Genomic DNA, 25,681 nt, shown 5'->3' with positions numbered 1-25,681 from the left:
TACTGGAGAGAAGGGGTTACAGTTTATTAACAAGCTTTCATTTCCTGACTCCAGTACTAACCTCTGGGTTTTTGAGGGTCATCTCGATGCTGGCAGCTGGTCCAAAGCCGGTGAGAGACTTGATGTGAATCTGGGTGGGCAGTGGCCTCCTGCATTGGCAGTACACTGAAAAAGCCAGCGACTTCAAGTGCTGAATGTAGAAAACCTGTTCATCCTTCATTGTCTGCAGCATGTACTGGCAAGGCACAATCTGTACAAGTCGTATAAACAAGAAAACATGACTGAACGTCTTCAAGGAGCTGTTCATTAATATCAAGCCAGACTCACACATTCAATAGTCATTTCAGAACCACAGCACTTTGTATGTGGTGTCTTTGCATTACAGTACCTGTAGCTCCCTAGCGGGGCTACCACCCTCTTGCGTGGGCACCCACAACAGCCAGTGACTGTGTTCCTTGATGCAAGCCTTCAGTTCCCACTCTGATGATGTATTTAAGGCTGTAAAATCTCTCAAAACTGAGACTGACCACCCAATATAATGGAAGAATCTCGTTACAGCACAAGAATAACTGCAGAGTACGTAATACATCTGTAGTAGCTGACAAACAGCGGAGCAGACACTCAAATGAGTGTCACTTTCTGTGACACGATCATCACTGAATGACAAACCCCATCACCTCCACAAAGGGAGCAGACTGTTTTACCCAGTCAAGTGTTACTTTGCTGAAGTCCACTTTCTCATTCATCCTTCAGTTTGGGAAGGGCACATCATTAATTACATGCATAACCTTATCAAAGTGTACCCCGAGAAGTAACTACCAGTGGCTTTTAAAAGCAATACCAAAAAAAAAAAAAATTGGGAAATTTTAATTTCTTTTAATCCAAATCCCTGTATTCAAACACCTTCGATTTTTTTAACCTCATTCTTGTGATCCCATCTGCATTTGCAGGCACCTTTGCTCCATCATCTGGGTGGGCTTAACTCTGTGCTCAGGAAGGTTGGGTTCCACAGCTTGTGGTTAGAATTAGCGCTTGCTTGCTGGCCCTCTGGCAGCCAGCACCACCCTGTCACCCTTAGAGGACATGGCAGAGAGTAGACTTAAGGTTCTGTTATGATTTATGGGGTGTTTTGTCTTTTCTCTTAAACAGTGAGATCTTTGGAGCAGAAACGACTAGTACAACATCCTTACGGTGCAGCCAATGCTGCGAGACCCACACAGATCCTTCTGACAAGTATTTCCAGTAGTAATAAAACTGAAGCACCAAGAAAGTTTCTCTGATCTGTGGTTCTTGCTTGAACCACTGGAGCTTTGGTCACACATTGTGGTTACTAAACTTGACCACGTGTTTTTCAGGACAAGTTCTTTATCCAAGACTTTCAGAAGCTGGGCTTTCCCTCACTGTGTATGAGTTGGAATAAGTCTGTGAACATTTGGGTTTGATTTGTTTTGGAATAACTGTGTATATACTGTGGCTCAGCTGTGAGAACACCGTGCTGGTGACTACCTCATGTTACCTTTACTTGATGAAAAATGACTATGATTTTGACATAAACTGGCAAAATGCCCCATATTTTGACAAACCAAGGGGAAGTCCCCAGGAAATAAACAGTACTTTGAGTTGGGAAGCATATCAGTTGTCTTGCATAGACTGACATATGGTTTCTACATGCAGTTTGCATGGTCTTGTATTTCAGCTATGGTAACATCAGGGGCTGTTTTGTTTTTTGCATCTTCAGGTCTGAATCAATTGAATCCCTGCAGTGTGTCACAATATGAAGTTGTGAATCTGATTTTCACTTCATCCCCAAGACTGAAATAGTTTGGTGGCAGGTTCCCCGACCACTTTAGGGAATGATAAGGTCAGGATTACCAGAAATGACAAACACATGCCATGCCAGATTTGAGACACTTGTCACAACTTCCAATTCCTTATTTTTCCTATAAACTGTTTAAGCCAAGTTCAACACACATGAAGACAACATAGAGACATCATTCATGTGCTGCTTCTTGTGTGTGTTGTACACGTACACACATGGTTCAATCTCTGGCCTCCCCTTTCCCCTCACTTCTTTACTGAGCCACTGTGATGAAGAGGCATGGAAAACAGGCAGTCTGGGCAAGAGGCCAAGCTCTGCTGACTACACAAATCCAATTCTTAAGTAATTCCATAGTAAGTAACTATTATTATATGCCAAGTTACATGGTGAATTATTTTTAAGAAGCAGATAACAACAATACAATACTTAAATTATACACTAAATGTCTGGTTGCACATTTCTCTTGGATTAAACAGTATAAATCGAGAGCATAGCAAAAGCAAACAACTCAACATGCAAAGTAATCATAGGAGCAACTGGGCGTTTTTGGCAATGGCAACCCAAGTTGCAACTTAAGTAACTAAAAGCCCTCTTAAGGAAGCATCCAGCATATATGATTGCTAGAACCATGGAACAGATTTCATGCAGGATACCATGGCTGCCTTACATTAGTTTCCTCATCAAAACAAAAAAGCAGGTGGTTTTCTAATATATAGACTTGTACTGTCAACAAAATAATCTGTAAACATCACCTGAATTTTATATATTACTTTATATATTTTTATATTATCTTCCATTCTGTATCTTCAGTACAGAGTAGGTATCAAAAGCCTGCTGTGACAGAATGACTTTCCAGTTTGAGGATACAAAGGAAGGTAGAATTACCTGGAGAATGAAAGAATTCCTCATGTTCTCAGGCAAGTTATCCAACATTTCTGTGTAGCATCTCATTAAACTTAACAGCCAGAAGTTGGTTGAGGCAGATTCTTCGTCTGCAGTGTAGGTGAAAGGATCCACCATGTAGATGACAACAGCAGGAGGATAGGCGTTGCTGTCCGCAGACTCCGGCTCGGTGGGAATCCCGATCCTCTCCCTCTCAGTAACGCTGGAGGGACACAGGATGTTAGAGTCAAAGCAAGTTACAACTGCTCGTTACTGTTTGCTGTAAAGGTGTGCAAGGCCAGAGCAGAGGAGGAAAAGGAGGAGAGTGAAGTGATCCTTCTGTTCAGAAGCAAAAGTAAAAACCACGAGACAACAGCGATTGAGGGGAGATGACTTCTACTCCCAGCTGTTCTTAATCCAAAATACCAGTTATTAATTACATAAAGTCTAATGTAATCTCATTTTATACAAGCAGAACAGATTATGTCTGAAGAATATGGGAAAGTTGACTACTATTCCTTTCAATAATGTGCATGGTGGTTTTGGGGGCTGTTTAGGGTTTTCTTTCAGGACAAGTGGAAGGGGGAGAGAAAGGACTGAGAACTGAGAAGTGCCAAAGTAACATTCATGGAGACTCAAGTCCCCCTGTTCAGTTACAGTGAAGTTCCATTGATAATGGAAGGAGCAACTGCACATTTTTGCTGGATAAAATTCTTCTCTATGCCTTAACCATGAGGAGGAGGCTCAACATCTGTAAGTGATCACAAGCAGCTCAGAGTTTCTTTGTCAGAAACCATGCTGCAGGGGCTCAAGTACTGTTCTGCACAGAGCCAGCAAACAGATGTCTGAAGGATAACCCCAACTACAACAGGATGTGGGCTTTTCACTTAAGATACAGGAACTCCCTAACATATATCATGGCTCTTAGTAATATGCATTATTATAAGAGTAATGAAAAACATGTTCACGCAGGAAGTTACTTACATAAGATGTTAAAAAATATTTTCCTAATGTTTATGTTTAATGGACTATTTATAATGAAGTCTTTAAATAAGTTGTGCTGCTGCAGCTTATTTTAAAGGAACAGCAATAAAACCCCATTTCCTGACTTGACAGTGCACCTGCTTGCAAAGCAACACCAGCAATGCAGGCACATGGAAACAAAGCCATGGCTTGCATTTTGTGTCTGTTGCTGGCAGAGGTGTGATGGTGTTGCCCATGTGAGAGGCATTCAGTGCCACAGGAAAGTTCCTGCAGCACCTGACCAGTGAGGCCAAGTGAGCAGATCGGGCACAGAGCCTCAGAGACACTTTGTGTTTTACTTGTGCTGCAAATACCAGGTGGGACATCCCAAGGCACCTCAAACACAATGGCCACACCACGATCACGATCATGTGCTTGAATCAAGCTTTGCTGCTTGTTACACAAAAGGGAGGTCCGTTTTCTCCACCTCCCCTTTATCCGTAACTGCTATAGACATATAAAAACAGGTCCTGCTCCACTTACATCTGGCCACTAGCCCTGCACATGTCAGAAGGTCCTCTCTAGGACTTACATAGGGATTAAAGATTACAGGTTGTATGGAACCAGGATAACAGTGGATTTAACTAGACGTACTTGGAGTCATTTCAGCACTGAAGTCACTTACCCTTCCTGTCCTTCCTGTTGCTGCTGTGGTGCATTTTGACCTGATTCTGCATCTCCTCCGGGACCTGTGCTTCCTTGAGAGCGCTCTGCTGTGTTTCCCCCAGTGCTGGTGTTTTGCCCTGACCCAATGTTCCCACTAAACCCTGGAGTAGAGGTAGTGGTCATCTGGTTAACGCCAGGTGTTGCTGAAGATGCTGACAGCTGTGGCACTGAGGATCCAGAGGATGAACTGCTTCCTGTGGGAAGGCTAGTGGTGCCACCGCTGGGGGTGGAGTTAAAGGAGTTGCCTGTTGAGGGTGCCCCAGCAGCTGAGAGACACGTTGAGTTTGAAGGGACAGATCCAGTGCTGCCTGGTGCTGTTGGTGCCTGGCTTGCTGGCGCTGGGGTTTGGTACTTGGGTGGTAGCAACAAGCTGCTGTCAAGCTGCAGAGTGGCTAAGTAAGGTGCTGGAATAGCAGAAGAAGAGGAAAGGAGATGAATGGCAGTCTGTCCAATCAAAGTGAACGGGCATTAACCATAAAGTCACACACTATTTTTTGCATTTTTAGAATATTCTAAGAATATACAAATGCTACCTGAATATAAGCTGCATCATAAGGATTTACTTTGGCATCATTCTTCAGCATCTGATACAGATCAAAAGTCTTTAAAACCAGGAATGACTTTGTGGAGCTTTGTGAATCGAAGTTGGTACTGACATGTCATGATCTCTGCCTAAACTGGGTTATGATAACAGCAGCTTATACAGTGTTCAGCTCTGCAATCTACTACAGTCACTCTGTCAGACTCAAAATCCAGAAGTTCTTTTTACCTGAGCTACAGTAATGGCAAACTTGAATATAGTTATTTCTGCTCCTCAGTATCAAAAAAAAGATACACAGATTGTTTTAATAAATGAATAAAATGTAAATAAATGAATATTTGTTATTTGTTTAGTCTCAGAGGTGGTAAATCACCAGCAGGGGAAGTTCCCAACACTGCTCCTGCCAGACGCCTCAGGTGTGAATTGAGCACCCAGCTCTTCAACCAGCCCTGCACATGCTACACCTCTGCATGTGAGCCTGGGGTATTTATGTTAAGTAGTGCTGTAGTAATTTCTCCTGCTTATGTGGGAAATTAAAACTAAAAGCAAACGGAATGAGTCACAGGGTCATTTGAGATAGACCAGTCCCAGCCTGTTCTGTCAAACATTCCTCAAAGGATGCACATGCATTCTGCAGGCTGTAGAACTGCCCAGCTAACTCCCACGTTCGGTCAGACTTCTGTCCAAAATGAGATCATCAGTCCTCGCAGTAACAGACTTCAGAACGCTCACACCTTGCTCAGGGCAAACACAGGAAGCACTTTTCAAGAAACTACTTAAAACTTCCTGGCTATTTTTAAACAAAACCATAGTTTGCACCTTTCAGCTGAAGCATGAAGCCTTTATGTGGCTGGTGCCATGGTCAGTGTGTGCCAGCAGCGAGCAACACTGTCTCGGCACATGTGTTTCCAGTGATGCTCTGGATGGTCTGTGTCTTCTGCCAAGATCCCGTTTCTCAGTTACAAACACAAGACAGTTACGTTGCCTTTGGATCTGCTCTGGAACGAACAGCCATGTCTCTACCCAGGTGAAATCTGGGAGCAATGTTAGTCCAGGGATTCAGCCAGGCTCAGCCAGGCCCTGTCTTCTGATACTCCCCCCAGCAAACTTTATACCCTCCCATATACTCAGATTCTACTGTCCCTCACGAAGCCAGTACACCTGATGTTCTAACAGAACAAATACAGCAGGTTGCCATACCAAAACCAGAAGACTAGCCTTTTAAACGGGGTAACTGTTTCAGGATGGAAATAAGCCTATAGGTAGTCCAGAGGAGACCAGGCCTTTGGGGTAATGTGGTTCCAAGTGCCTACACCGCACAGATCCAGGCCGCACTCACCAAGGATGCTGTTACTTTTTTACCTGTGTTAACTCCCTACTCCTTTGCAGAGTTCTAGTGAACTCGCCTCTCAGATAAATACATGTTATGCTTCAAGGCACCAACTCCAGCATGCTGATACATACAAACCACATCAATGTATGTTTGCGTGGAACATCTTTGGGGCATACAAGCGTCTTATACCAAACTGCCTTTACTAATAAGGTAAGAAATCACCTTACTGCTGAACAACAAGAAAGCTTTGAGAGTAGGCAAATTTATCATGGATTAAGAAACTAGGATAAGGCCTCATAGTACCCTCTTTGTCTTTGAACAGATCATAATCTGTACCTTAAGAAAAAGCCCCATTTCCATCAGTAGGTATCCCTGATAAAGGGGAGCAAGTAACCCCTAGAGCACCTACAGAAACCACGGGAGCCTTACCTAGGTGATGCCGGCAAACCTGCGCGTAAAGTTTGAGTCTGGAATGATTGTCACACTCCTCAGTGCCCCAAGGCTGGTTGAACCATTCGCTGACGAGCTCATCTGTTAGCTTCTGGGCCACGCTCTTCCCCACCCGCATAATCCCATCACGTAACACTTTGCAGATTGGTTTGTGCTGGCCAAGTCTACACATCTGTTGAGGAAAGAAGAGATGTTTGTAACTGGATGCTGAGCACCCGAGTGTGCTCTGCAATCTGGTTTGTCGTGTAAAGCCACCAGCACACATCTGGTGGCTCCTTAATAAATACAGAAACAAAAGGCTACGTTTATCTGTTGACCTGAACTGCACTTACAGCAAAAGCAAGGTCACAAGGTGATCTTACAATTCAGTAGCACACAATGTGCACGATAAAAGAAGGAAACGGTTTTTAACTCCAGCCTAGCAACTACAAGAAACAACCGATTCTTTAGTCTACTCCTCAGTCTTCAGGTTTGGTCTGGCCTTCATGTGTTAGGTTGCAAGTGTATTAATACTAGTGTTACACCCTTGGTAACGTAAGAGAATGTGTATTGTAATGAGCAGATGGCAACAAATGCCAAGAAAATCACAGTACAACTCAATTAGACAGTACTCTCAGAATCTGAAAACACAGAAAGTCCTCAAAATGAAATAAATCATTATTCAAACAATTGTTACTTTAAACCCCACAGATTTCTCCCAACAAACATGCAGCAGAACAGAAATGACACTTAAGAAGCAATAATTCAGTGTGGTTTGTCTTTCCAACCTCGTATACAGCACTCAAGTCCCTGAAGAAAGTTTTGGCTCCGTCGAGCAAGGCCTCATTTTCTGGACACACCACGATATAGGCGACATCCCGATGGCCCCCATAAGGGTCTAGCAACAGCCTCTCCCAGAATGGCAAGGAGAATGGAGAAATTGTCAGGAAGTCCTTGTCATAACCCACTAGTAAAGTCGGGATTGGAAGAGGCTCAGGAGATTCCTCAGAGCCTTCAAAGAGAAAAAAAAAAAGAAAGAAGAAGTGTTAAAAGAAGTGGTTTAACTGCAGTGGGTTCTCTGATGTACCGGCAGTGGGTTCTTTTACAGGAGTACTGGGAATCAGCCATCCCTTGCCATCCTGAGCCTCCCAGAAGTCTGACCATAGAGTGGAAATGGATCAAGGCTGGATTGTGCCTGATAAACCATGTTCTCCCCCAGCCCTTTCCCTTGGGAAAAAATATTTAAGAAAGTAGAAGAAAGATTTATATTGTACGTAAAAAATGACATAAAATCAAAGCTCAGTTGGCCAAAGCAGAGGGAGCTGATCCAAGCTCATCTACCATTTAAACTTCCCTAAAAAGTCACAATAAACCATCTTGCAGTGTACTGCAAATACAGGTATTGCCCTTCCTGAGGCTTAATCTTGTGGTTTTCCTTTGTCATAACCATAACCACATCTCACTCAATCAAAAGTAATAACATGAATACATAAAACCTGATTTTATACTTTTTCATCTACCTCCACCCGGCTGTGCACAGTTACACAGTAAAACGTTTACAAACTTATTCCTAGGTGTACACACATAGCAAAGTTATTGCAATTGTATAAACTGCCTCCTGCTCCTCTCTGTAAGAGCCCTGGAGCACTCGCTGGCCCAGCAGGGAGGGTTGCCATCAACCTCTAAGCAAGACTGCACTGGCTTAGACTGAGATAAATCAGAGGTGTGAAATACACATTTACCCACGAAATCTATTTTGTCATTTGTATTTTCCAGAAGAATCACTTACAGCCAGGAAATACTTAAAACTGAAAGTTCTTATTAAGTCTATGGGAAACCTTAGAACAAGCAAACCTCTCTGTGGAGAAAGTATACCCACTTCTTGTGTTACCCTCTTTCTATAGCTCAAGGCCCCTCTTGCCCACTGTGATTTGGTACCATTTCAAGAGCTCTGCATGTGATTTATCCACCAGGAGCTTCTGCACAGGCCAAATGCCAGGCTCAGATGGGGAGCTTGATCCTCACCCAGCACTTCTGCACTCGTAAGTAGGTGTCAGTGAGGGAGGGTGAAGCCTCCACTCCAGTGTGCAGGGGTATGCTGCAAATGCATTCTAAAGCCATGTGAAGAGACATCCCCTGCCCCCAGTAGACACAAAGAGCCCGTCTGTTCCAATGTTCTTCCATGAGGAAGCGCATCTCTAGAAAACCATGCTTCCATTTGAACTGTTGGCATACACCACAATGTATGTACCATAGGTTCCCCGTCCTGCCATCTTATGGAACTGCTGCCAGGTGAGTGGTCCCTGCACATGCTGGATGTTCTCCCAGGTCCTTCCTGTTCGCTTCTTCTGGATGGCATCCTGGAGGAAGGGTTGCAGGGACAGCAGCATGCGCACCACGTCCTGGGAGGAGAGCATGCTGATATCCAGGACTGCAAATGACAAAGGAGCAGCAGTCATTTTCAGTGAGGGAAAGGAAGGATTATTTGGAGGTGGCAACAGTTTCTGGTTTATTGTTCTTTCATACTGCTCTCACAATGCCCAGATGTGCACAGCTCTAATTAGCTTAACAGCATTTACGGTGGCACTGTCTGAAAACACTGCTGAAATAAACCTGTCATCACAGTCCTTTGCACATACCTTTCACTGCTGCTGTCCAGCTCAGACTGTAAGAAGCCAGAGCATCTTCAGCACGTGATGTTTCATTATAAAATCACTTTTATTTTTCTTGGTGACACATTCATACAAAGCATTTCTTTTCTGCTGACTTCTCCAAAAACAGAGGGGCCATAATTCTGCTTTCCCCCAATACCTGAATTAGTTTTGCACCTCTGCTGCAGACTTACAAACACCAACAGGCTCTTTCAGAATTTAGACCACAAAGTCTAAGGACAACCAGATTATTATTGGTACTTGAGATGTAATGTATAAAGCTTTCAGAACCCTACTTTATTTCTAGAATAAAGGGCTTAAAGCAGCCTTTCAGTACCTAAAGGGGCTGACAAGGTATTGGGAGGGGGGCTTTGGACAAGGGCCTGTAGGGACAGGCCAAGGGGAATGGCTTTAACCTGCCAGAGGGGAGACTGAGATGAGCTCTTAGGCAGAAGCTCTTCCCTGTGAGGGTGCTGAGGCGCTGGCACAGGGTGCCCAGAGAAGCTGTGGCTGCCCCATCCCTGGCAGTGTTCAAGGCCAGGTTGGATACAGGGGCTTGGAGCAAGCTGCTCTAGTGGAAGGTCTCCCTGTCCGTGGCAGGGGTTGGGACTGGAGGAGCTTTAAGGTCCCTTCCAACCCAAATCAGGCTCGGATTGTATGAATATTTCTATGCATATCATCTCCCACATAAGACTAAGTGCCTCATGACTGGGAAGTTTTGAACAAATTCACAGAAGTCATAAGCAAATTCAAAGAAAAGACATAAATCTGTTTGGACCCATACCATTGCTGTGAGGCCAAGAATGTACAGTGGCACTTCTCACGAGGGCTTCGTCCACTTTTCCACCAGTGGGGTTGTCCACGTACTGCCTGCCTTGCTCCAGGGCATTGAAGCATTCTACCCAGGAGTCATTGCTGTCTGCCTGCAGCCTGTCATAGCTCCAGTTCATGCATGGGAGCGTCTGACGGTTGTTGGAGGACATATAATCCAAGCAGCTCAGCGATGTGAAGGGCTGTGTGTGCTGATTCTGGAGGAGGAGAAGGAGGCTCATTGGAGGTTCCTGGGTTCTTCTGGCTCCCTCACCCATCTGAGAGATCAGGTTGCTCTGACATATCATCAGTCGTCTTTCTGCAGCCTGGCCAATGTCTGAGGTCTTGCCAAAAATATCCAGCTCATCCTCAATGAAGAGCCCAGAGTTGTAACCAAGTTTGCGGTTCATAATAGCGCTAAAGCCACAGGTGCACCGGTACTGATCCTCATTGGATGAATCCGGGATGTATAAGCCAACATCTGCACCTTTAATATTCATATTACAGGCGCATATACAACAACTGTCAAAGTTACGGTCCTTGAAGATGTTCAACACAGAGTCTGAGAGAATCAAGGTGACGTAGAGGCTGTGGGCCTCCGGGATGGGCTGGACGGTGCCTGGCTCCACTGAGTTCAGCGGTCGTGTCGTAGAAGGGGTAGAAGCAGGTGAACCTTGATCTGTGCTGTCATATTTTACAGATCCTTGACCACTCGCAGTACCCCCACCTCTGGGAGTCCTTGGGGTCCTGGGCGTGCGAGGGGTAGGGACAGAGAAGCGGGGAGTTGCTGGTGACGGCAGAACTCCTGCGCCGCTGTTGCTGGCTGGAGCAGTACTATTTAGTGTCACTGGTGTATTCATCTGAGGAGTGTTCATCTGAAGATAGTCTTGGTCGGCCAAACTCCCAACACTAGGCACATTGCTGCAAGAAATAAATGAGAAACAGTCAAACGCTGTCACAAACTGGGTGGTTGTAAGACTGATTTTGACAACTTTTAAATACAAGCAGAGGGTGAAAACAGGAAGGATTCACTGTAACTGTAGCAAAGAGAACACACACTGTGCTCATAACCTGTCTCTCAACTAAAACCGAAATTCTTACAATGAACACTGCTGTTTCTTATTCCCCTAATAAAAAGGTGCCATCTCAGGCACTTTGCCCTTTTAAAGATGACCCTATGGCCTAAAACTCAGATGCTTTTGAGAAGAGTCTCTATATAAATTATCAAGTTAAACCTTTATGATGTTCACAACTTTTTTAGGGAAAAGAGAATTGTAGTTGTTGTTTGAAACATGACTATCTGTGAAAAGAGAAAACATCGGTGGAAATAAAGAAAATACTTCAGAGGCATTGAACTGTAGATTCATAGAATAGTTAGGGTTGGAAAGGACCTTAAGATCATCCAGTTCCAACACCCCTGCCATGGGCAGGGACACCTCACACTAAACCATGTCACCCAAGGCTTTGTCCAACCTGGCCTTGAACACTGCCAGGGACGGAGCATTCACAACCTTCTTGGGGAAAAAGTCTTACTTGACTTTAGAAACCATGACTTTAAATCACTGTCAAGTCACACACGTGGCACATACACGCCTCATGGTGGCATGCAACTGGCAATGGGATTCCAGATGCTACAGATCAAATACTCATTTAGGATTACAGAGTCTCCAGCACAACATGACACATCCATCACAAACTCTCCAGTAAAACTAAGAAACATATTTCTGGGTCATCCACTGTCACAGCTGGGGTTTATTACCTGTTTTTGTCATTTTCTGCCAAATTCAAGTGACCAAAGAACAGTTTGTACCTTCCCATGAGATCGGTCTTTTCTTTGGAATGACTTGTTATCAAGAAACAGGGAATATGGGGCCAATCAAAAGAGTAAGAGCTTTACTTAACTCTTCTCTTTCCAAGTTGCTAATAAGCTGCTCACTTTCCTTGAATTCATTTCATACTGGAGTAAGAAAAAGTGTAAGAAGAGTCTCTTGATAAAGGAGAGAAAGAGGTTTTTCTCATGTTTGTCTGTTCTTGCTGTGTATTTTGTGTGCTATTTAAAAGGAGTATTGCTTTAACGCTCACATATGAGTAGGGACTTGGAAAGGAAAATAGCAAAGTCCTTACTCCTCAGAATCATTTTATCACCTTGAACAGATGCATGGACAACTCAAAGCAAAAGAGGGGAAAAAAAATCCCATGAACAAAGGTTTGCAGGAGTTGTGAATCTGAAACACACTGAATACCTCAGACTGATAAGAAAAGGTGACCTAGAAACCTTGATTGGCAATCAACACTCTGTCGGAAGCCTGCAGGAATAATCTTCACTCTAATTGGATTATATGGAAAACGAAAGGGTTTTTTTCCCCAGCAAATACCTGAAATTAATAACCAGCTCAGGCCTGGTGAATCAGTTACTGTTCAAGAAAACCTGGGAATTCAATTACACTCCCTAGGCACCATCAAGGGTTTACAATTTCTTTTTTTGCAGTTCTTTTGAGAGCACTGAAGGATCCTTTGGAGCTGGAGAAGGACTGATTTAAAGGATTTACAGACTGATTTAAAGATACAGGCTGCTTCCTCTAGAAACGTACTCAGGACAGAACTGCACTATCATTGCGGCTTAACTGAATGGTGCCAATTCTTGACAGCTTTCAAAGTCTCCAGCAATTAATTTCTTCCATAAACAAACTGATTTCCTACAAGACAGTACTTACTTGTAGCCATCTCTAATGAAAGTGGCTGCAGGTGGCAAAGGAAGCTGTTCAATTTTGGGAGGAACAGCCCAGGACGGCCTGAACACGCAGGCATCTGGGATCTTCAGAGGTAGCAGGCACTGGCTGGGCAGGATCTTCAGGGGAGCAAAGACGGAGGAGCCCACGAACGGTTGAAATGATGGAACTTTGTGCACGTAGGAAAAATCCTGTAACACCCAAGTGACAATGTTCACAACAACACGGTGAGGTTGTGCTTGATATTTGCATACTCATTTTAATTAAAACCTACTGTACTGTTTGAGCCCGCTACAAATGCTTTTTTGTTTTCAAAATTAAGTATATAAATAAATATATATCTCTATGAATAAAAATATTCTACAAAACATTCAAGAGTAGTTCCTTCAAGGAAACTCAGCTGAGGCTCCTTATCATCCTGAGATGCTGTGCAGCTCTAGTGGCAGGAGATTTCACAATTAGATTCATTTAAGATGAGCTACGTCTGAATAGTGTACTAAGACATTTGCATACTACCTATCATTAAGCACCTAATTTAGGCACTTCAACGGCTGATCTTTGCATAAATTCTATACTGACAATGGAAAGAGAGGCTGAGTCATGGTGTGAAGACACCTCAGGTGGCCTAAATCAGCCTCTCTGAATAACCCCCTGCAGGGGATTAATATAATCTAAGTAGTAACAGTGGACACTAAACACATGCCAAATACTAAACGATCTAGTAAATGCAGTATTAAATAGAAATATAAACGAAGTGCAGTCAAACTGGACTTCCATTGACCATCACATTTGTTTGCAGGAATGATGACAAGAACTTCAGCCAGAGTTTCTAGAGCTAGTCCAGGTTTCTTTCAGAAGAAAAGAGCTAGTCCTTTTGAGGCACAACTGCAAAGTCAAAGCCATGATTAAAACAGTCACAGCAGTCTCTCTCAGAATGTCAGTATTTAACATCTCATTAGATCTTTGCAGTTTTACCCTTGCACCTCGTAAAGCATTTGGAGATGAGGAATGTGTGGATTACTACCTTCAGGTGCTGAATACTCAGCACAAGCAATCTACTTCCATGTTCCCAAAATGGTTAGCAATGGGTTTGGGTGCCTGTTTGCCCCGCTGGTGTATATGAGCAGGTGTGACACACTTAAAAGCAAGTAAACTGTGCTGCTGAAGATGTTATCAGGCAGAATTAAACCATGTATTTTAATACTCCTAAAATGGTTGTGAGGGAGATTAAAATATCTTCAGTATCAATGATGCCCTAAAATCTGCTCCCACTCCAAATCTTTCAGCTCAACAAATCCCAGTACAGATTTTCATTCCAGGCCCAAGTCATCCTAGTCCTAAACCAATAGTTGAAGGCACAAACAGAAGACGAAAGCCAGCAGGGTCCATGGCAAGACAAAGTCTTACAAATCTTACATAAAACTTACTTTAAACTTTCATAATGGTAGAAAAATTGGGAGATGCACAACCTGTACAAAGCAAATGGCCAGCTGTACTTCAGCAAAGCCTCTCAGAAGTTAGGATCGAAGGAAGAATTATCTCCCAGCAGCAGCACAGACATGCCAAGCTTTCCGGGTGGTTAACCCTGTTCACCAGGGGCACACTGAGAACCAACTCCTGCCCACTTTTCAATGTCTTTTTCTCAATAGAGTCCAGCTCAGCTCCTCCACAGGCACCAGCTGAGCTGGTAACTCCAGAGCCTGCTCTGACATGCTTCAGTGTAACATGGAGACAGAATCCCCGAATGCAAGAAGCTGCTGTGTGGGGACAGGGACTTCCTCCTCTCTCGGGGACAAAGCAGATGCTGTCATGGAGAAAGGCACCCTGTGGAGTGCCTCTGCTTTACTTTCAGTCTGCCTAAGGTACACTGTTACTGCATTAGAATTCACTAATCTCCAGCTGACTAAACCATTTCCACTAGGATAAATGTACCTGCTGGTGTTCTCATATTAATACAAAGTTACGTTTTGTCCATGCAACTGCAACTGCTGCAGCTTTCTGCGCACAGTGCTCTCAGCAATGCAGATGCTTAAAAATAAGGCTCCAGTTAATTCCAACATTCACAGGAGCACAAAATAAGAGGGAAGGAGGTGGTGCGGGGGAGAGAAATGGCTGCTGAAACAGGCTGTGGCTGCATGAACAGGCTGTGGCAGATTAGGGACAGGGTGGGCCTGAAGGAGAAGAAATCAAGGGTTGGGGACTACCAGGAAGACAGAGCTATGGTTTGTATCTCCCTTTTTATTACCTGTGCTCAAACGAGCTCACTGCAGAACAAAGTCAGGTGTTATTTCTACAAGGAAATGTGCATTTTTAAATACCTCCCCCCTCAAGCTATACGCATGGAAATATGGGAACCTCTGACTTGAAGTGATGGAAATTGGCCCAACAAGTTAAGTGATGCAGAATACACACGAGCAGGCAGAATGGTTTTATCCTACCTCTTAACCTGTGCTAAAGATGGAACAATGACATACAAATCAATGTATACTTGGTGCTTATGTCAAGTCCTTTATGTGATGCTATGGAGAAATGGATACATCTTGATATGTAAAGCCAGGAGGGTGAGTACTAGTACCCAGCAGCAGAGTCCCCATTTAAAAATAGTTCTTAGATACACTACAGGACTCAATAGAGGAGTAACTGTGTGACATTACCTGACCTGTGTTATACAGAAAGTCAGATAAGAATGGTCCCATCTGGCCTTAAAACTTGTGAAGTAACATCAGCTGAAGAAGAAACAGAGCAAGTTCAACCCCTGGGCTTTCTCAGAGATTTTCAACCCTAACCAAAAAAGGCAACATTTCAGAGAGAAAAAGGCAGCCTTTCTACATGCATGACTTTACCCTAGCTGCATCCCCAGAGCCTGGCAGCAAGGGGAGCCTATGCATAAAGGGTGCTACAGAGAAATTAATTATCTGAAGAAATCAATCATTTAACAGCTACTCAGTCACAAGTATGATGGGTTTTCAGATATGTACATTCTTTCTGTTAGGCACAGGGGCTCATTTCACATATAATATTGTTTGGTTCCTGAGAACACACAGAAATACTACACACATAAAATTATCAGAAGAAAAATACCCAGTTAAAATCAGGGAAACAATTCAAAAGCTTTTTTTACTAGAAGATTAATTTTTTTCCCAGCTAAAAGCTGACAGGTACTTTACAGGTCTCCAGCTCCCATTTGTTAAAGTAGTCTGCTATACACACTACATGTGACTTGCTTACCAAAATCAAACCACACAGAGATGAGATTAAAAGAACATCACATCTCTTGGCATGTTACCTTAACTTCTTCAGGTTTAGGGCTACCTAGTCCATCTTCCACCTCCATTTTAAACTCCGCAAGCTGTGTTGGAACCATGTTGACCATAGGACTTTCCATCATTCCCAAGGTAGTCACAGTCTCTGAACTTATCCCATCTTTATAACTCATTACTGGGGAGAAGGCAGGGTGTTGTTCTAGAGAAGGTGGTGTTGGGAACATCCTTTGGAGATCTGCCACAGCTAAATATGATAAAATGATGCACTGTTAATCACTCAAATACACATTCTTCAATAGGAAATCCAATACAACAGAAGAGAATGACTCAATACCAGCTCTTATTTAATCAGTTAAAACCTAGCAAAGATTCTACCAACTTACCAGAGCTCTGACACCAGTATAAACCTAGATGAATAGTTAACTCCTAGGGATAAGTTCCAGAAATTCCTAGGGATACTTTGCAAGCAGAAACACCAAACTGGCAGATACACAAATTCAATGAGCAACAAAATAATATTTCGTAATAGAAGAGATTAATGACATTAATGCAGAGGTCACCCAGCAACTGTTACTAAGGAGACACAGAGAAGTTTCTTCCCCTTTTTAGAGCCAATACCAAGCCCTAAACCAGGAGGCTTTTGGAATTAGTGTGCACTTAGCTCCATTTTTCCACTGCCATAGTCACTGTAGCCTCATTTGGTCCACAGTGACAGAACTCCTGAAGGAAAGCTCCCGTTGCTAACACAAACACGGGCAATTTTGTTTAAGAATCACACTGCCAGACATCCAGAAGTGCCAAGTGTCAGGGGAAGCCACATAAGTATCATTTTGCATCACAAGACATTAAGCCAGGAAAATCCCTAAATTACTTCTCAGTAAACGAATGTCATGCAATCATCCATCGTATGGTGGTGTTAAGGAAAAACCCCAGCCCCAACAGAAAAGCTTTACAGAGTGTAATGCAATCAAACAAGAATCAGAATAAAGTCATGTATTTTCTCCCCAGCTACCAGTTTCTGTATTTATTTTGCTTCCACTTCAGAATACATCTTTTCCTGACTTGAACTGGGACAGATACTCACTGGACATAACCATCACTCTGGTGAATTCACCACTGAAATACTCAAATGAGAGAAGGATGAATTCCCACAGGTGTCTCTTCTTTAATACTTCTTCTGCCAGCCTGAATGCTCAATTCAATTTCCATTCCTAGATGTACAGCCAGCCCAAGCTGACAGGACACAAGGACCTACTTGTACTCACTAACATTTGTAGCCTCAAGATTATGGAAACTTCATTAATACATACAGATGGGTTTCTGACTGCTGAACACTGTGTTGTGGAAATCCAAATGGTGCAACATAATACTACTGTCAAAAACTAACTGAAAAAGACAGAAGTGGTGGGATTCAAATTACATGCAGTATATGAACACATACACTGATAGTGTATATTTTGTAGGATGCTGCAGCCTCAAGATGCATCTCCACTCTGCCTTAACAGAGCCCACACCTCTCTTTAGAGCACAGAGGTGAGATAGCCAGTCTATTTAATTCTTTAACTCAAAGAGGTGAAGTCCTCTCAAAATGGAGTTCTGTTGGTAGTAACAGTCTAAGCTGAACAAAGTCTTTCGCAACCTGAAGCAGTAAATAATGGACCATGAATTATTTCCACTTAATTCTTCCCCCCCCACCTCCTTTCTCAGTCTTTGTATTTAAAAGACCTTAGTCTTTTCTTGATATAGAACAAATTAATGTTGAGCAGAGGTTCAGTAGAATGGAAAAAAACTATTTTCTACCCTATGCTAGTATGAAATATAACCAGCAGGATGCCAGCTGGATTAGCTACTGCCTCTGTTTTTCAACAAAGAGAAGCATGCTTTAGAAACTGGAGAAAGGGGGACAGGAAGGAAGGTTAAAATGAAATGTGGTCAGTAGAAATTTATTATGATGTACAAGGCATTTCAGTTCCCTGCAGATACTGTTATGCCTCAACAGCTGGTGTCAAGGTGACAGCTACAAAGCAGAAGTGGAGTGTATGCAGTGAACTGATTCCACACAGCTCTATAGTTTATCATTTCTCACACTCACATTCACTCCAGTTAGCAAAATTCTGCAGTGCAGGTTCATAAAAAAGTTTAATTACACACAATCCCCCAACCCTCCCGCAACAGGCTAACTACCATTATTCATTTTCATGTGTGTCATGCTTGAGAAAGCTTTGCATATTTCAAAAAGCTATGGATCAACTAAACCTGTCAAAATCCAATCTCTGTATACTTCAGACTTCTACATTTGAGTAAATCAGCAGAGCTTTTATGGGTCCATAAAACTCTGACTCATCTCCTTCAGCCTGGCTTTTTTCTTTCCATCTATTTGTTCTCATTACCAGCTGAAGTTAATGAGAAGGCATTAAGGAATGATTTGCAGAGAGATTGGATTTCTGCTTATAATGGCCACAAAAATCAAAACTTCTTCCTCCTCACCACTAAGCCATTTGTAATTCATAACTTGATTGATTAGTGCTATACCAAAACAACACCTTCCAACTCCCACTCATACACATGCACAAACACAAACACAGTTCTCTTGCACCTTGAGAGAAATGCCACCTACATAAACAGAATCACAGATTTGTTTAGGTTAGAAAAGACCTTTAAGATCATCAAATCCAACTGTTAACCCAGCACTGCCAAGGCCACCACTTAAACCACGTCCCTTAGCACCGTATCTACACATCTTTTAAATACCTCCAGGGATGGTGACTCCATCACTGTGCTGGGCAGCCTGTTCCAGTGCCTTTGGGGGAAGAAGTTTTTCCTAATATCCAATCTAAACCTCCACTGGTGCATGTTAAGGCCGTTTCCTCTTGTCCTATTGCTTGTTATTTGGGAGAAGAGATCCACCCTCACCTCACTACAACCTCCTTTCTGGTGCAAGAAAGCCCATATATCTCAGAGAGTAAAAGTCATAATTCCCAATAGTTGTTGGCACATTCCTTGCCATTTTAATCATGCACTTCCACATCTAGATTAAACCCTGAAGGTGATTTTAGTCTGAATTTGTCAAATGCTGAATGCAATTTTCTTCCAAGACAGGTGCCATCATAATGGCTAATTGGTAAGTCAGAGCTTTAAATACTTTGAATTGCTTAAAAAGAAGAATGATTTGTACTTAGAGGGATACAGTAATGGGGTAAGGACTAACAGAGATTAAACAGTGAGTTGAGAATAGAGGGGATAGCTTCTAAATGAAGATTTGTAACAAATCTCTCCCATACTTCCAATCTAAGATAGTAATGTCAAAGAATAATATCTCAAATCTCAGTAGGCATATGACAAATACATGTGTCTATTACTATCCATTGTTTTCATTAGTATCTGCTTATCCTCTTAATATTGGCATCTGGTAGTTCCAGAACAAAATAAGCACACTACCTCTTAATCCTAAAAAAGTGACATTTCAAGCCTCCTCTGTAAAGGCAGTGTTGTAGTTGTAAGGAAATTTGAACTGTGGACAAATGGCAATCAGTTGTTACTCACTTGGTGGGTAAGGTACTGCTGTCCTGCCATCCTTCCCTACAGGGCGCTCCTCAGACCCCACTGCCGGCAGTTTCGATGACCGAAGAGCTGGTGATACAGCCTAAAAGCAGAATGATCACATACCATGCTAAAAATACACAACATACTGGAATTCAGAAGCTATTAAAGATTCTGAAAACTCTCTGAACGAGATCTCACAAGAGAAAAGTGTGCTTTCTCCTTTCCCATCCACTCCCCCCAAGGAGTCTGGATTTCTTTTTCCTCTCTTTCAACACCACAACAAAACAAAACCAAAAGTCTCTGAAATATTTGCCTGTCTATACCCTCCCATATAGATACATACATATAAGCATATGTATCTATAGACACACAAATTGTATTGAAGATGTTATCACAAACAGCCTGAAATTAATTTGACTACTCTACTTGCTTCCATGTTCAGACTATTCTGAGATAACAATGAAAATACAACACAGAGTAAGATGCCATAAAGTATCACCACAGGGACAGCTCAACACATGCAGGTTTTAAGGCAGAAGAACATTAGGTCTGGCCAGGCCAACTTGACAGAAAAAGGTAATTTGACAGTCCTGTAGCTGCAACATCTGAAGTGTAGTTTGTGTGGAACCACAGAACAGGGAGGACTGGTAAATAAATCGGTGTACTTGAAAAGTAGTCCAGAAGCAGCCATCAGACTTTTAAACAGTATTATCTACTATCAATCAGTATAGGATCATTTCTGTATCGATGTGGCTATATTAGATTAAGCCTGAATATAGTAATTATTCTAATCTTTGCCTTTCCGTGCGTCTCAGGCTTTTTTTCCCTAGTAACTGATGTAAACCTGCTTTGCCCTCTGTATTTCCTAATATTCAGCAACTATTCCTCTTTGCACTGAAATAAACTGCTGTAGGAATAGAAAGAAACACGCCTCAGAGAATTACTGAAACTCAGTAAGGTTGAATTTATTTTTCTTTGGGCAGCTTCTCAGACAAGGTAAAAGAACAAATCACTGGTTAATGATTCTGTAACTCTCAAGAGAACACAAAATACTGACAAAAGCAAAGGACATGAAACTAGATGTAATGCATTTATAAAGCTTTACCTGTGGCAGTATTCGTACAGCCTGCCAAAGCAATGCCTGAATCAGCAAGGTAGCTGTATACAGGTTCCCTCATGCCTGAAAAACTGCCAGACAACACAAGCTTTGATACAACCTACGTGATATATTCCTGAATTATATATACACAGTGATGATTTCTCACTTTGATGGATCTCCTGAAAGGATACCTCTCTTTGCTAGCACTTCTTCCTAGTTAAAATCCAAGCCTGCCTACCTGGAAATTCTTTCCTATCTATTAGGGAGAATCATTCCCCCCTGGGATTCCATCTTGCTCCCCCTCTTTTCTTGACTAAGGTTTAACTCTACAGAACACTCAGTCCTACAAAGACTTACACCAAGCTCATCTTCATCTGAGTTATCAAAGATATTATCTAAATCATGAAGTGATGGAGCCAGATCTGTCACCTGTGTGAGGCTACCAGAGCCTACGCGGCCTGCAGCATTGTCCTGCCGGGTGTCTGTCAAAAAGAAAGGGAAAAACAAGAAAAATGGGAGCAAAGTTGAGAAACACAAGAATGCCTTTTCTCAATTTGACTTCTTACTCTAAACAGGGGACAAGGAAGAATCACTGAGCCCGCTCTTCTATGATGCAGCCTAGAAACTGCTTTGCAGGTCTGTCAGGAAAGAATGAAGGCAGCTACTGCTCAGCTGCAGTGTTCTTACAAATTTTAAAGTAATTATGTTATTATAAAAAGGACAAGTAGAATCAAGGGTTTTTTTTCTATCCCAGGAGCTATAGCCCTGATGTTGCAGTAGAATATTCAGTATGTGATTTTTCCTTCAGATTTTATTGAGCAGTTTTGAACAGTTTTGCTTTGAGGATCGAATTGAAGAGCTTTTACTCACCAGCCTTAGGAGCAGAGCTGAAAATAGACATGGCATCTTTTCCATCAGGAACTGGTGTAGAATGACCCGTCGTGGGGATTTCCTTGGTACCAATTCCATCTTCTGACTATAAAAAAAAATCCAAGTGTTTTTACTAGGCATTAGTTTAAACTATTTATCAAAGAACAACTGTTTTCCTATGTCCAGCCATGCTCAGGGCTCTGGATTAAATGCTCTGAGATGCAAAAAATAATTAAGAAGGGAAAAGAACACAGTTGTCTGCTGTTTATTTACATGTGGAGTAACTCTGTGCACTATTTACAAAGGATTCTGTACACACCAGTCAACTTTGATAGCCAGCACATAGAATTGGCCACCTCCATTTCTCCAGGAAACAGCTATTTGAAGTGTGGTGGTTACCTGCACAGGAACAAGTGAGTGACCTCCAGACTGGCTAAGATACATAAGAAGGATCATGCATATGGGGCAGGTGATGACCTAAGAATGGTGATCAAAGTGTTTTCTTTCACATACGGAAGAACCCCTCTAAAGAAATGTTCAAAGCCAGTACAGTCTCTATGCCACCAATCCTGTCAGCAGAAGGCTACGTTAATTTTGCCCAAGGGAAGAGATCCGAGTTTAGCAGTGAGGTGATGTGTCAAGCAAGGAAAAGAAAAAAGACCATTAAGTTCTTTCATCTGTACAAGGCCCAAAATTTTATTTCTTAAGTCTGGCACCTGCTGCTGGTCAAGCTGAATACACATAAGCGGGAAGCATTCCTTGCCACAACAGTGTCTTCATACGCAAACATGTTGAGAAGGATACCAGCAAATACCAGTTCAAAATTACCACAGAGAAAGGGAGATTTGCCTGTGAGCCAGTGCAGGGCAGAAACACACCATCTCTGATTCTGATCTGTGGAACAGGCTTGTTTCTTCCCGAGAGCTGCAGAGCAAATCCTGTGCTACAGTAAATCCCATCAGAACATTAACAGTAAAGACTCTGGATTTCCGTGTTACCTTGTTCTTTTTCTGAGGATCTTTCTCGGCCCCAAGTTTGCATTTTTTATTGCCAGTGAAGCTGTACTTGATATCACCATCTTCAAAAGTGTAAGGATCACTCGCATCTCCCCAGCCTTCTCCAGGTTGTTGTATTAGAGGCAAGGGGTCAAGATAGTTCAGTGGCTGCACTGGCTTCTGTTCTTCCAAGATTTTAAACCGTTTATTAGGTTGTGCTAAGAGCCTGAAAGTGAAAATAAAGAAGCAAAAGCCGTCATGAAGCAAAACAAACACCATCAAGGTGTTTATAGCAAGGAAAAATAACAGCTCTTAAGATCTGTAGCTGCCATACACAAAGACAGCCCACTCCATCCTCCTTAATCCAAGAGGAGTATGTTCTTTCCTCAAATGAACAATGCATTTGCCTGCATTTGGTATTAAATATCTTACTGTATTAAGAACTACTTTGGAACAGTGAACAAGTATTAATCTTCTCACTACATCAATCAAAACACTTTGAAGCACACATAACCTTTTCAGCCCAGCAAACTCCACTGTAATCACAAAAGCAAGGTTGTCATGACTCAAACCTTTTCCCTTAACTAATTTTAGCTGATCCATTTTCATTAACTACTCTCTGAAGTGCATTTTTTCTATGCAATGTCAGAATGCAAAAGTAACTTTTAGGGCAGCGTAAAATGAATTCAAATTCTCATGCTAAAGTTATAAATAAGTACATTTGCATTAAAAAAAAACCAATCTTTAAAAAAATAATGAAGAGACAGCTAAAATTCCTTCAAATTTAGACAGTTCATGTTTTTCATCCAGGAAAACTCTGTTCACTATAGTTTTTCTAATGTAACATTTATAAAAGATTAGAATTTGCCCTTTTCTGTGTACAGACCAGAGGGCCCATTGGGGTTCTTGTTTTCCATCCTACTGAGACTAAAGTTAACAGTAAAACTTCCATCAGTTTCAAATACCCACAGTGGGTTTCCAAAGAAGCAGTATTATTCCATATGCAGTATCAGCATACACCACTGGACAAGCCACACTGAAATGCTTCTACAGTGCTAGTAACAGAATTTCCCTCAAACCAAGCATTTCTATATCTGGAAGGCTGCATAACTAAACACAGGTGGTCTTTTTTTTTAAAATGGCCAAAAGACATAAGCTTAAAAAAACTCTTACATTTGCTCAAATGACTGTGTTATAGGTTACAAAAGATCAATTAGTTCTTATCACGTCCAACAGAAAGGCAGATATGAAAGAAGTAAGACACATTGTAATAGCATATTTCTATTTAAGCATTTAATGTTATCTACTTGTTTCAGTTTCAACTGAAAACAGAGTTTGGCCATGCTTGGAAAGGTAGCAAAGCAACCCCTCAGATCAGCTGGCATTCTCACCTCTTCAACGCAGTGCTGTCCGAGTTGATTTCCATCTTGGCATCGTATCTCTCACATGGAAGATCTGGAGGCCTGAACTCTGGATCATCACTGGACGGGACACTGTAGGTCCTCCACATATCTACTGACTCATTGTTCTGAATTATCCCACAGTATAATGCTGTCTCACTGACCTCTGCCATCAGAGGTAACCTCTGGCCAACGAGGACTGTCCTATCATCTAAGGTGGGCAACGGCTGAAGCTCCAGCCCACTGCCATAGAGTGCTGGGTTTACGGGTACAGAAGGTGGGTCCAGGTTCTCTGCTTCCTGACCTCTTGGCTGGGGGCTGAGTGTGGGAGGCAGAGGGGAAGTAGGCGAATGGGGTGAATCCATAGGATTCATATTCATTTGCTTGCTTGGATTTCTAGCAGGTATAGAGAGCGGCTTCTCATATTTTCTGGAATTAGGGACTTCTAAAGAGGGCTCCATTCCTGCTAATCCCAGCTTCTGCCCTGATGTGTCCTGCTCCATGCATAGCTCTTCAGTCACAGAGGGCCGATGGTGAAATGGCATCATAGGCCTTTTTTGCAGTTTATCTCCTTTTTCCTGTCTCTCTGTTGTTTTGTGCTTCGAAGAGGCAGGAGGTGGCAATGATGAGGAGGACGATGTTCCCACGCTGAATCCTGGCTGATTTATCGTTGGGGGACGGTTGGAGCCAGCAGCACAACGCTGTTTGAAAACCTTGTGCCTGAAAGCAGGCACAGAAACAAGTCACTGCACAGTTTAGACAGTTACCTGAGCTAATGGAAACAAATCAAACCAACCCAAAACAAAAATGCCACAACAGAACCCAAAGCATTGAGAAATCTTATGTCTCTTCCTGTTCTTCTAACAGATTCTGGAATGGGCCCAGGATCTGGACCAGGTCAGTCAAGCCAACTCAGCTGCAGTTTCTCTGCCCAATATAAAATGGATAAAGACAGCATCCATAAAACAGCTTACAAAGAAAGATCTACTGTTTATAAAAGCTTAGGACTGTTCTGATGGAAGGTAATATAACAATCCAAGCTCCTGTTGCTTTTACTACCCTAAAGAAAGCAGCCTTGCAGATAAAATGACTGCTGTGGACCTGCCCCACTACTCTGGCACACTCTGGAGCATCTGTTACAGAAGAGAGAGATGAGAGCCGTTTTTGTTAGGTTCACACACTCAGTGCATAGAAGGATGCTTTCATGGCAGCTTCCTCCTCCTTATCAGGTAAGGAAACATAAGTGCAACTTTATCCCCAAACCAAAACCAAACCAAAAGAAAGCAACTACCAAACCAAACCAAACAAAACCAAACCATTAACATGCAAACTTATTACTGGCTTCATATTTTAATAGGGCTTTTTTTTTAATTTGCACCCAGTATCTTTGAGACTGGGAAGCACAGGACTAAAATTCAGTATTTCAGGTTCTGCTAAGCTGTGTTTTCATCATGTGGCTGATGGGCCTGTAGGGACAGGCCAAGGGGAATGGCTTTAACCTGCCAGAGGGGAGACTGAGATGAGCTCTCAGGCAGAAGCTGTTCCCTGTGAGGGTGCTGAGGCGCTGGCACAGGGTGCCCAGAGAAGCTGTGGCTGCCCCATCCCTGTCAGTGTTCAAGGCCAGGTTG

The 25,681-nt window shown here is 42.6% G+C and overlaps 1 protein-coding gene across 1 annotated transcript in view; it reads right to left on the bottom strand.

The window, feature by feature from the left end:
• The window catches only part of MED13L (mediator complex subunit 13L), a 185,853-nt gene that overhangs the window by 15,891 nt on the left and 144,281 nt on the right, over positions 1 to 25,681 (bottom strand). Inside the window, exons 10-23 of the mRNA XM_062631140.1 lie at positions 24,045 to 24,773; positions 22,657 to 22,879; positions 21,659 to 21,764; positions 21,146 to 21,270; positions 19,690 to 19,789; positions 16,170 to 16,390; positions 12,869 to 13,074; positions 10,129 to 11,075; positions 8,945 to 9,124; positions 7,482 to 7,705; positions 6,694 to 6,886; positions 4,350 to 4,794; positions 2,705 to 2,924; positions 62 to 250 (exon numbers count right to left, since the gene is read on the bottom strand). Of these exons, the coding sequence (XP_062487124.1) occupies positions 62 to 250; positions 2,705 to 2,924; positions 4,350 to 4,794; positions 6,694 to 6,886; positions 7,482 to 7,705; positions 8,945 to 9,124; positions 10,129 to 11,075; positions 12,869 to 13,074; positions 16,170 to 16,390; positions 19,690 to 19,789; positions 21,146 to 21,270; positions 21,659 to 21,764; positions 22,657 to 22,879; positions 24,045 to 24,773 (4,108 nt within the window). The remainder of the gene's footprint in view (positions 1 to 61; positions 251 to 2,704; positions 2,925 to 4,349; positions 4,795 to 6,693; positions 6,887 to 7,481; positions 7,706 to 8,944; positions 9,125 to 10,128; positions 11,076 to 12,868; positions 13,075 to 16,169; positions 16,391 to 19,689; positions 19,790 to 21,145; positions 21,271 to 21,658; positions 21,765 to 22,656; positions 22,880 to 24,044; positions 24,774 to 25,681) is intronic.

The sequence above is a fragment of the Pezoporus occidentalis genome, unplaced genomic scaffold, assembly GCF_034315485.1.
Source record: "Pezoporus occidentalis ecotype Australia unplaced genomic scaffold, CSIRO_AGI_Poc_V1 ctg37, whole genome shotgun sequence".
NCBI lineage: Eukaryota > Metazoa > Chordata > Aves > Psittaciformes > Psittacidae > Pezoporus > Pezoporus occidentalis.
Note: the sequence above shows the minus strand (reverse complement) of the source record. Positions and strands in the feature narration are given on the sequence as shown.